An 11854-nucleotide genomic window follows, 5' to 3' on the forward strand; every position below is an offset into this window, starting at 1 on the left:
AATTAACCAGATGTCAGTTGATCTGACAAAATCAAAGTTATTTGTACCAAGTTCGAGAAATGATGCTAAACTAACATGGAACATGAAGTTTGGTGCTTGTGTTCACACCAGTTATAAGTTAAAGTGAACTTAAGTGATCCACTGTCTGGTCAGCTCTTGAGGCCACACGCACACAACTCAGAATAGATTCAGGACTAAAAAGAAATATGCACTCTTTTCATAATATAATAATGTGGGTAATTTCGTTTTATTTATTCAATTTTTCTATTTGCATATATGTTTAACCCTATTTTCTGTCTAGAGCACCAAAACAAACACAACCACCGTTGTCCACTAAATCCTGAGGGGATTATTGTCAATATAATATAAAGGAATTGAAAGTTTATTAACAGTATCTTAAACTCGATATGGACGTTTATGTATATAATTTAAGCTTATTACTGAACCTGGCTGTAAAGTTAATGAACCTTGTCGATTGGCTGTTGCCATCTTGTTTTTTGGAAGAATGACATTTTCAGGTGACCAAAATGTTGTAATTAACCTTTATGAACTGAAAACACACTGTAAAAGTGTTAAAGTTGTAAGACCGATACACAGACAACTTTCAGCCTGTCAATCACCGTGTAGCCCCGCCCCTAAAGCATCCCCTGCTTTATGGTCTGTTTGACTCTAAATGGACCATAATGTACTAAATGAACATCATGCTGTATTGAAGAAGACTTGAAACCAGAGATTGAGACCATAAACTTTTAAGAGTTAAACTGGACATTAGAGAGAATGCAAGTTTTTAGACATGAAGCTTTGACTTTGCTCGGCAGAACTGGAGTTTGCCGCCTGCTCTGAACTGATCTAACTGTTAAACTGGGCAGCGCTGATCAAATATGAATCTAGATTCTGCTGCTGCATTAACTATTTCTCTCCCAAAATGTTTTCAGAAACATATTTTAGTTCATGTTTAGCTGTAAAATGGGAAATAGAAAACGCAGTAACAGAATCTAGATTCATATTTGATCAGCGCTGCCCAGTTTGACAGTTCGATCCGAGATTCGGTGATTGACAGCTGCGTTAGACAAATCCTCGGCTCTGATTGGTTGTTTTGCTTCAGGTGGGATTAAATCTCGGAGCACCAAAAGGAGGCAGACGAACCTGATTTATTTCACAGGATATCTCATCTATGGACTGATGTTAGGATGTAGTGACAGTTTGAGAAAATATGACAAAAAGTTATTTATATTAAAGCTACCGACTGCAGCTTTAACCCCATATAAGCGACGCTACAAACATGTGATGTTTTGATGTAGATTAACGAAGCCGACAGGATATAAAGGAGTTAAAATGCAACATACACATTAATGCAGCAGTACAGGCTATTCTCATTCAGCGTTCATAGCTATACGAAAAATACATGCACTGTAATTATAAGATGTCCCACAAAATGAATCTGTATGTTATCTACTTAATCATGAACCAGGAAGTATAAAGACCACAAAAGAACCCACACAGAGCAGCAGGGAGGTCACTGGGTCAAACAAAACACAGTCTCTCCTCCAGGAAACCGTTTGTTCCTCTTGTGAAACGAGAAGTCAACATTGATTTATTTGTTGCTTCACTTCCGTATTTTAATAGTTATTTTAACCCAAACGACAATCATTTCCTGAACCTGACTAAGTAGTTCTGTGGCCTAAAAGGATTTTTGAAAAGTCTGTATTCATGTAACCAGCGTAAATCGACACGTGTTGCTGTACTTGCATGATTATTGTGACGTTACTTTTTTGTAAGATAACATACGAACCGTTGAATGAGGTTGATTTTGATCCAGAAACATCCTATATAATTGTAAAACACTGACAGGAACATTTTACTTTACTCTCAATACTTTTACTTTCAGAACATTTAGCTGATAATGCTTATTTGTATGCAGAACGTTTACTATAGTGGATCATTTTCACAGTGTGGTATTAGTGGTAACAGTGACAAGGCTCTGTGAAAAGATGAACTGTCTTCATCTTTGTCTTGTTTTGTTTTTTGACAAATTTATGTTTATTGAATTTTCTCACATAATATAATATATAAAAACATGCACTTCACATTGCACATAAAGGAACACCTAAACAAAACACACTATACATACATTACATGGGATTTAATGGAAGTAAGGCACGTTTTGCTGCTTTATTTTGCTGACACGGTACTTAAATTACAACTTTGTGGATGAACACAGAGGAGGCACAAGGAGCCGTGGCACAATCGTCCCCCTCCAGAAGGTCCATGAATGAGCCCCAAATGTTAACAAAAGTGTTGTTTTTCCTTTTTCCTATACATAAAGACAATGCAACAATCCATCAACCCAACTGTTCTTGCTTGGTCTATTCATGGATTTCCATGACAGGGCATCTTTTAGTCTTGTTACTAAAAATTACATAATCTCAGCAAGTGTGACTGATCAATCATCAACATAACAGGTTTGTCAGGTTTCATCTTGGCTGCAGTGAGTTCTTCTTCTTCAGTGGTGAAGTAAATAAACACTCATGGGTGTGTCAGGAAAAAGCTCAAGGGGCAACTGCAAATGTCACAGAGGAAACAGGAAGTAGTGAGCTGCAGAGGGAGGAGCTGTGGGCTGCAGTTTCATTTTCAACACACAAACACACAAGAACTACCTGAGAGGAGAGGCTTTTCATTGCAGGTAAATAATCTTTGTGTTTTTTTAAATCATCTGGATAGTAAACGTCTCGGATGACACCTCCTGATGTGTCCACTCGTTATTGGCTCTGTGAGCAGCTTAGTATAGATCCATTTCTGTACAGTCTGTACAGAAGTACAACGAGCTTTTAATGTGTTGCTGGTATGCGTTGTCAACGTGTTGAAAACTGTCCAACACAAAGACAAGTTATTCCCTGCAGGGCAACAGAGAGCAGTGACTCCCTCTCTGAGTGTCTGAGGAGAGGAAGCTTTGTCAGGTGAGAGTTTACCTGCTCATACAGATCAATGCACAGAGGGGAGAGAGGACAAAAGAACAAGTATTTACCTGCCAAACTAATACATTAGAAATCTTCTGTATTTGAGTCTGAGCAGCTGAGGATTTGCAGGCAAACAAGAAATCAATACGAACTCTCAGTCTGAGGAGCTGCAGAAGAGTTATTATATATGGGGGGGGGGGGGGGAATATATTTAATCAAGCAGTTTGCTTCACACACAGATAAATCAGCTGTTGCTCAGTGAAACCACTTTAAATAAAAGTAAAAGTATCCAGTGGTAAAACCAAAGGGATTAAAAAACAACCAAAGAAACAGAGAAAAGGCCACATTTGATCATTTCAGAGATTTGTTTGACTAATATGTAGTGTTATTCTTATTAGCCATGTTAGCTGCATGGCTCTCAGGACGGCAACAGTTTATCTGTTGGTCCAGACGGAAATATCCGCGGGGCGACTCCTCTGGTTGCATAGAAGTCTATGAGAAACCTCAGTTTACCTCAGTAAACATCGTAAAGTTTATGGTCTCAATCTCTAGTTTCAAGTCTTCTTCAATACAGCATGATGTTCATTTAATAAATTATGGTCCATTTAGAGTCAAACAGACCATAAAGCAGGGGATGCCTTTTTTTGGACGATTTAAGGTCGTCCCTAAATCAGAGGATCGGCGGTTCAATCCGCTATGTCAATGTGTCCTTGGGCAAGACACTGAACCCCAAATGTCTCCCGAAGACTGTGCCATCGGTGTGTGATTGGGTGTGTCCTGATGGGCAGGTGGTACTTTGCACAGTAGCCCCTGTTATCAGTGTATCAATGGGTGTTTACCATTACCATTTACCATCTTAAACTTGATCTGATTTGCTTTCAGCTCTGATTTATTCCATTTTCATTCTCTCCAGTTGAACATGGACTTCATTGACCCCATCCTGTCCATTGCCTCAGAGATCTACGCCCTGGTTGAGAAGGTGAAGGCCAATAAGAAGTCCAGCCAGCGTGTTTGTCGCCGAGTCAAAGCCCTGGACGAGCTGGTGAGGTCCATCAAAAAGAGGGAGCAGGGACAAACCACTGCCGACATAGAAAAAGCCCTCAATGAACTCTTCTTCACTCTGGAATCGGCACAGGCGCTCATCGAGAAATACACTCTGGTCACCTGGGTGAATCGCATCCTGAAGGCCGGCAGCCACGAAGAAGAGTTCAACAGTGTGAACAATCGCCTCAATGACGCCTTCCAGGTTCTGTCTGGAGCTCTGCAGGTGGAGCACAGCAATGTGCTGCACCAGGTCTTCGAGCTGACCTCCAGACAAAAAGAAGACGAGGTGGACAGGAAGGAGGACGACGCCGAGCTGAAGACACGTGAGCAGAACTGATGTCGACTTTGCCTTTGTAGAGTTTGTTGAGGGAAGACGATCAGAATCAGCTCAGTCAATCCACATGAGCTTAAATTTGATCTTGTAGTTTTAAAAAATGTATCTTATGAATTTACATCAGGTGCATCAGGATAATTGATGTTCTTTTCAGATGGTTAAAAACACAAAAAAATGTGTTATGGCTTAAGTTCCCTTTCCAATGCGGGACCTTTTTCAAGGACTCTCGAATCTTTTTAAACACTTGTTTACGTCCTGCAAACGTTCACCTCATCGGACAACTCAAAGCAGTTACTGTGCACTGATAATATAGCACTTTATCAATTTATGTTTGGGTTTTAATCACCTTAAACAACAGCTGATGTTAACCTACAAGGTTTTCAGTCACTTTTGTATTACGAAAAGCCAGATGGAGAAAAATGTAAAATGTTGCCAATAGGCCAAACTACTCAAGAGATGGCCTGCTGTTGGGCCTATTTTCTGTTTGCTCCTCAGTGCTCGTGCAATACTTGGAGGAGCAGCAGAAGAAAACGGATGCCATGCAGAAAGAAATGGAAATCCTCAATATCAACGTGAATAAAATCTGTGAGTAAACCAAAACCACTTCAACATACACTACGAATGCATTCATCAGGTGGACACAAACACAACTCCACAGGAACGTTCATGTTGCTCTGTAACTGCTGGATGGGGAAATAAGTTCAGGTTCACCATATCAACTTAGTCTCACGCCAGTTCTTGAAACAGACACGAAGTGCTTTGTCTACTGCTTTTATGTACAGAGACACAAATTGTCCGTTTTTTTTTTTTCGTGTCCCTTATTCAGCACGTTGTTTTTTCTATTAAACCAACAGTTACATTGAGGCAACAAAACCAACAATAGGTTTAGGCAACACAAAAAAAAAATGTTTGGTTATTGTGGATTTAATGAACATAGTCAGATATCTGTAATTGGGAAGCATTTAATATAATCAAACATAAACTAACTTGTGAACATGTGTTTCCATAGTGAATAATCCCAGCGTCCCTTATGAAGACATCCGAATGATCAAACCACGCGAGCTGAACTACGAACAGCCCAAAACACCCTTCATGACAACGTCAACCTCAGAGGTCTACAAAGGACGGTACCACGGATTCACGGTGGCCGTCAAGAGATACACTGACCCTTTGAACACCACCCCGAGGTCTGTGACACATTTCAGGACAATACTGAATCATTCTTATCTGTCATGTTTTTTTCCCTTTTTAAAGATCCCTGGGCTACAAAATGGACATGACTTGAGCATGCTCAGAATCTTCTTCTCTGGTTTTTGAGTGACGTTTGATGTGTTTGACGTGTTTGACATTTGACGTATTTGACGTTCTCTAGTGTGGACGGAGTTATTCTGTAAAACGCGGGTGGTGTGGTTCAGAATATTTTCAAATCTAGCAGAAAATATCTGTACACGTGTAGACGGGGCCTGACTCGTATGAACAACTTATTTTCGCTCTTAGCTCGACCCTTTGCCACTCAAGTTAAAAAAAAGACCTTCTCCATCCAAGATGCAGTTCTGATTTTGAGACACATTTGGCTTTTAGTCAACATGGAGCCCCATAATTATCTCTGCACTTTTCTCAAACCAATGTCATTTTCAAGGCAGCTTTATGGTTTACAAGGATGCGTTGATTAGCTTTAGGCCATGAAGAACTTAAATGTTAATAATGGGATTTGAACATGATCTAAATAAAACGTATACTGTAAAACCCCAAATGTCGCTGTGGATATATTGACTTCACATCTGCAGATTTTCATGACAGCGACCGCTCAGTCTTCGTGTTCACACACAGCCTTGTGTATTATCATGTGACGTACTGTAACTGTCAAATATTCTTTCTCAACATTGTCTTCAGTGAATTGCAGAAGGTTTTCAAGAAGGAGGTTGACACCATGAAGCGGTTTGAATCGCCCAACATCCTGCGAATGTTTGGCATCTGTCTCCAGGATGAGGACGGTGAGTGAACTGTAGAATGTAAAGGACTTCAAAGAGTATCAGGCACATGGCACCTTTATAATAACATTAATGTGACGTGTTTTTATCACCGTTTCTAGGACCCAGGCCTCAGTTCCTCATCATCATGGAGTACTGTGAGAAGGGAAGTCTCCTCCAGGTTCTGGTCTCTGAAGGTAGCAGTCTGTCTTGGCACACGAAAGCTCGGATGTGTCGGGACGCAGCGCGAGGACTCTACCGGTCAGTCTTCTACGATGACATATATTTCTGATGGCGGGATTAAAAAAGTAGAATTACATTTTGCCTGCAACACTGAAAGAGGATCGCTGTTGTTTTGGGCATGCAGTTGTGGAAGACGTACTAAGAAATTTAGGCAGGAGTAAAACTAGTAATACCACAGTGTGAAAATACTCTCTTTCAAGTCAGATAGAGCTGCAACGATTGGTCAATTGACAGAAAAATAATCGCCAACTTCTACTTTATATTAATTTTTGAGCAATCTTTTTTATGCAACAATGGCAGAAAAAGCTGTTTCTCAGCCTCTCAAATATAACTTAACTTAAATATGGAGATCTCCTGTGTTTTTAAATAGTATATTAAACTGAATATGTTTGGGTTTCAGCCTTTTAGAAACTGGGATGGATATTTTTCACTATTTTCTGATGTTTATAGACCAAACGATGAATCAATTAATCTAGAAAATAATCCTGCATTTAAAATCTTACTTGAGTTTTAAAAGTATTAGCATTATACTAACATTTCTAAAAAGAAGTTAATTTCAAATGTAAAAAAAGAATAAATTCTCATGTGTTCATTGCCACTGATACACACACATTTTCCTTGATAAAAATGTAATTATGACCGGTGGTGGAAGAAGTATTCAAATCTTTAAAAAAAATAGCAATACCACAGTGTGTACATTTACTTGAGTAAAAGTGCAAAAGTATCAGCATGAAAATATACTGGATTTACCGAATATTACTTGATTATATATGTTAATAAATTTAGATTCATCACTTCAATGTTGCAGCTGATAAAAGTGGAGCCATTTCTAATGACTTTATATGCTGCTGGGTGGCTTAATCCATAATAATACATCATAATTTAATCATTTTCTTTAGTAGAAATCTGAATCTGCAAAGAAAATATAGCTATTAAATAGCTAGCGGAGTAAGAAGTGCAATGTTTCAATGAAATGTAGGGGAGTAGAAGTATAAAGTACCTCAAATTGTACTTAAGTTACAATACTTGATTGAATGTACTTAGTTACTTTCCTGCATTGTGTGCATGTGCCATCTAAGTTCTATCTGTGTGGTTTATTGTTTACGATAGAAGGTACCGTCATGATCTTGATCTCTGTTTTCTCGTAGACTTCACCAGACTGAAGAAAAATCAAAGGTTCACGGATGCATCAACAGCAACAAGTTCCTGGTGGCTGAAGGCTACACAGTTAAGGTACTGAAGCCAGTGCATGCTGGGATTGCTGAAAGCCCACTGGTTGGAGGTATTTAAGGCGTTGGGGGGGATTGAATGAAGTCTTGATTTGTTGTTGTTGTTGTTGTTATTAGCTGGGAGGCTTTGAGCTGGCAAAAACTGAGACGTCGCTGAGAAGGCCAACGAAGGACAAAGCGATCAGGTCCCTGTGCTACTCCTCTCCAGAGATGCTCCACGACATCAACCACATCTACAGCAAAGAGTGTGAGATCTACAGGTCAGATACCAACCAGGAGCTGAGCCTAGTTTACAGTCGCCGTGGTGAAGGAAACCGGCGCGAAAATGACGTAATCACGGCCGTCGCGTGGTGCGCAAGTGGTTGTGGTGCTCGGTCGTGCACCTCTGAATTTTTGTGACTATCGCGCGCGATCGCGTGACTGTCACAGATAGTTCACTGATAAAAACACTATTCACATGTCTCGGGATTTTACAAAGAAGGTCAATTTGCTTTTAAATGCTTTTAAACGGAACATTTAAAAGCATTACTTATATTTACATTTAAGTAAATATTTTGCAGCCAAATAAAATAGTCTACAGGATATTCAACCTTTGTTTCCTTATAATGCTTTTAATACATGACGTGTTTCTTTACAGGGTTTGTAAAAAGGCAATAAAGTAGTCCGTGAATATGAGTTTACAGTTAATTACAATCCCTCCTCGTCATTGTGGAGGTTGGTTTATGATGTTTTTTTCGGTTACACCTACAGTCTATGTGCATATCTCTGAGTTACACTCGTCTTTTTGATTCTCCATCATTTATTTTGTTTGTACGCCCTCTGACGTTTCAGAGAATAAAGCAGCGCGTTGAGTATTAAAAGCCTCTATGCTCTTTCCTCTATGCTATAAACAAATCTGTTCTCAGTACTGCTCAAAACCTACACAGCAAGGTTTTTAAATGGTGTTCAATTATGTGGGGACTACTTTCTATTAAATCACCTGTTATTACAGGTTCATGAATGATTAATAACGACTTTAATTAGGATTCATGAGTTGTTACTATTTTATTAAGGGCTTATAAGTTGTTACTAACAGCTTTATTAAAAGCATTAATAAGGGCTTATGAGTTGTTACTAACAGCCTTATCAACCCTCTGAACCCCTAAACCCATCGGCGGAATTGAAAAGCATGTTTTCTTTAATAAAATAGAATGAATGTTTCTCACTAACTTGGAGATGTTTGTCTTTCAGCTTTGGAATCGTCCTGTGGGAGGTTGCAAGCGGCAGCAGACCTTTTGATGGTGCATATCTGCAGAACAACAACGTCCAACACTTAACCTATTGTTTTTAGCATGAAGGACTCAACTTCTTTTGGTTTGACAGCTATCTGTGAAAAAAAAGGGACGCTATGGTTGCTCCCCATGGTTAGGTGCATGATTAATAGTGCCATAGTTATAGGCGTAAGAGTATGTTTTATGTTTAAGTTACATGTATGTGTTTCGTAGATACAGCATGATCAGAGCATCTAATCCAGGATTTTAAAACATTTTGCGACAAGCTAAGCGTGTTCTGCCGGGATTAAAGCTTTTTGGGGGGAAAACACAAATATTTTGAGACTCGAGGCTTCAGACTCGACTTGAAGGCGTGAATATTTGCTTTTACTGCTGTGTGAATAGATAGGGGCCTCTCTGTTGTTGGGTAGATATTTCCAGTTACACCTTTTAACAGAAGGGATGTTGTGACCTTACAAGAGCTAAAACCAAAGATGAAGAGGGAGTCTTTCTTTGATGCTACAACTCCTTTTGTTTGCTTTATTTATTTTACATTTTATTTAACGATGTAAGTCTGAGCTTTACAGAGACAATGGACCAGCGGGGCAGTTGTACTTTTAAAGTAATAGCACTAGGTAGAAATTCAAAGTTATTACAGTTCATCTTCAGGGGAACCGGAACGTGTGTCCCAAATATGACGACGATCCATTAACTAAGTTTGTCGAGACATTTAACTTAAAACACTGTAAATATGAACCTCGTGCTGACACCAGAAGGGACAATGGACCAGCTAATAACTTTGGGGTCTCCAAAGTTATTAGCATTCATCCTCTGGGGAGCATGAATGCACAAAATGGCAATCCACCCAACAGTTGGTGAGATATTTCACTCTGGTCCAAAATGGTGGACAGACGGACCGACACTGCCGTCCCTACAGTCACACAAGATGATGGAGTATGAAGGATAAGATAAACTATATAATCTTTGGCTTCAACTTCTGTTCTTCACTCTTTTCTCACTTTTTCCAGGTTGGTCAGACAAGGACATCTTGGAGAAAGTGTGCAAAGGGAAATTTAAAGAGGAGCTCCCCAACCGGGGGGACTGTCCCAAAGGACTGGTGGATGTGATCGACGAGTGTCGGGCCTATGATGGCTTCCAGAGACCATCTGCTGGAGGTAACCTTCAATCACACACACTGTTACCTTCAGGCACATTTAGATACTGTATCTGCTTACAAATGAGTGAACAGGATTCAGTGGATCATTTGAAGGTCTTTAAGTGGACGGTTGGTGTTTATGGGGATAAAAAACGTTCTAAAGTTCCTTTAACATTCTGAAAGACTGTTTATTATTAGATCAAGACTTTGTGAGGTAAAATACTCGGTTCTACAAAGATTCTATAGTTATGTTACTCCATGGAACCTCTAACCGGTCCTGAAACAGTCTCAGTGTAGTCCTGATCCTCTATCAGACCTCCATCAGTAAAGAGACCATCAGAGAGAAGATGGTCTGTTTCTATAGAGTTATTCTTAATGCTCGTGGAGAGACCCAGATCCTCCAGCAGAGACCGGTTCACCGTGGACTGACCCAGATCCTCCAGCGGGGGGGCGGCAGTAGGCTACAGTGGACTGTGGCTCCATCCCCCCCTTGTCGCTAAAAGTTTGATGGATGTCATGATATTATCGGTTAAAATTGGTTTGTAAACACACATCAAATTTTGTTTTACAGGAAGATGATTGGATTTTCATATGAAAATACAAAGAAACTATCTATTTTTGTAAAGATCTTTGCATATATTATTAAATAGGTGTACAATATACGACAGGGGGGTTTAAAATGGGCAAAACCACAACACACACAAAACTGTTATTAATTCATAAATAAAAAATAAAAAAAATATTTACATTATTTCAATATTGCGGCAAATTCTAAATAATGTACTTTAAAATTAACACAGAAATGTCTGTCTTTCTCTTCTGCAGAGCTGGTGGATAAACTGCAAAGCGTGGTGGCACAGTTAGAGAAGCTGTGAGCCTCTTCATCGCTCTGCCTCTTCGTCAGCAGCACTCAGGGCTTCTGGTCACGGGCATCCTCAGGAGAAGAGTCATAAAACTGGCCCGTAACTTCTTTATAATCCACACGGAAAGTTTACACTAAAAGCCATACTTTTGTTTTTTCATTTAATTAAGTTCACTGTGACTCTTGGATAAAAATAACCTGCATTCTAACTTTAAATGTTTTTTAAGAAATTATTGCAAGGCCAAAGCTCCTCCTGAGGTTTTATTACTTTTTTTAGAGCTGGTAGTAATTTCAGGATAACAGATGATACTGTGATCTCAGCGGTGCTACTTTATTTTACAGCACTTATCAACCACACGACAACAGGCACTCACTAAACACTCTGTTCATTCATGAGAAGCACATACCTGCTAGTCAATGGCGAAAGACGATTTTTTTTTCTCGTCTGAATTGAGTCGTGAATTACACAGATATTGTTTGTCATTTTAAAAGATCATTTTGAAAGTCAAGAAAGACTCAGTTTATCATAGATTTGTCGTAGTACCGTGAAACCGCTCAGTTTACTACTTACCTCTTGTCTCGCACAATGTACGTCACCAACATGGCCGTTAGCTTGGCTTGCTAGCTAGCTAACTTAGCTATGTGTTCCACGCACAAACGTAACATTATCTTGCACCGACTCTTTATATCGCCCGGGAAGAGAAAGAATGAGTGAGAGCAGGCGACAACCTCCGGTTCTGAAAAGTGATGTCAAAGCTTCATGTGTTAAAGCTGCATTCTCTCAAGTGTCCATCAGGGGGCGACTCCTC

At 39.6% G+C, this 11854-nt stretch overlaps 1 protein-coding gene across 1 annotated transcript; it reads left to right on the forward strand.

Moving 5' to 3' along the window:
* Nucleotides 1-2632: 2632 nt before the first annotated feature.
* LOC116392306 (mixed lineage kinase domain-like protein) lies at nucleotides 2633-11815 on the forward strand. The gene is made up of 11 exons (XM_031863637.1): nucleotides 2633-2683; nucleotides 3871-4324; nucleotides 4831-4920; nucleotides 5345-5522; nucleotides 6229-6329; nucleotides 6428-6566; nucleotides 7697-7781; nucleotides 7895-8037; nucleotides 9008-9057; nucleotides 10056-10202; nucleotides 11009-11815. Exons 2-11 carry the CDS (start codon nucleotides 3877-3879, stop codon nucleotides 11056-11058), a joined length of 1431 nt encoding a protein of 476 aa, XP_031719497.1. The 5' UTR covers nucleotides 2633-2683; nucleotides 3871-3876; the 3' UTR covers nucleotides 11059-11815.
* Nucleotides 11816-11854: the final 39 nt, after the last annotated feature.

The sequence above is a fragment of the Anarrhichthys ocellatus genome, unplaced genomic scaffold (genome assembly GCF_004355925.1).
Source record: "Anarrhichthys ocellatus isolate YVR2014 unplaced genomic scaffold, GSC_Weel_1.0 scaffold2, whole genome shotgun sequence".
In the NCBI taxonomy this organism is placed as follows: domain Eukaryota; kingdom Metazoa; phylum Chordata; class Actinopteri; order Perciformes; family Anarhichadidae; genus Anarrhichthys; species Anarrhichthys ocellatus.

Coding starts and splice junctions, on each gene's coding strand:
- LOC116392306 (XM_031863637.1), top strand. CDS start 3,877: ATGGACTTCATTGACCCCATCCTGTCCATTGCCTCAGAGATCTACGCC. Junction 6,567..7,696: donor GCAGCGCGAGGACTCTACCG/GTCAGTCTTCTA, acceptor GTTTTCTCGTAG/ACTTCACCAGACTGAAGAAA. Junction 8,038..9,007: donor AAAGAGTGTGAGATCTACAG/GTCAGATACCAA, acceptor TTTGTCTTTCAG/CTTTGGAATCGTCCTGTGGG.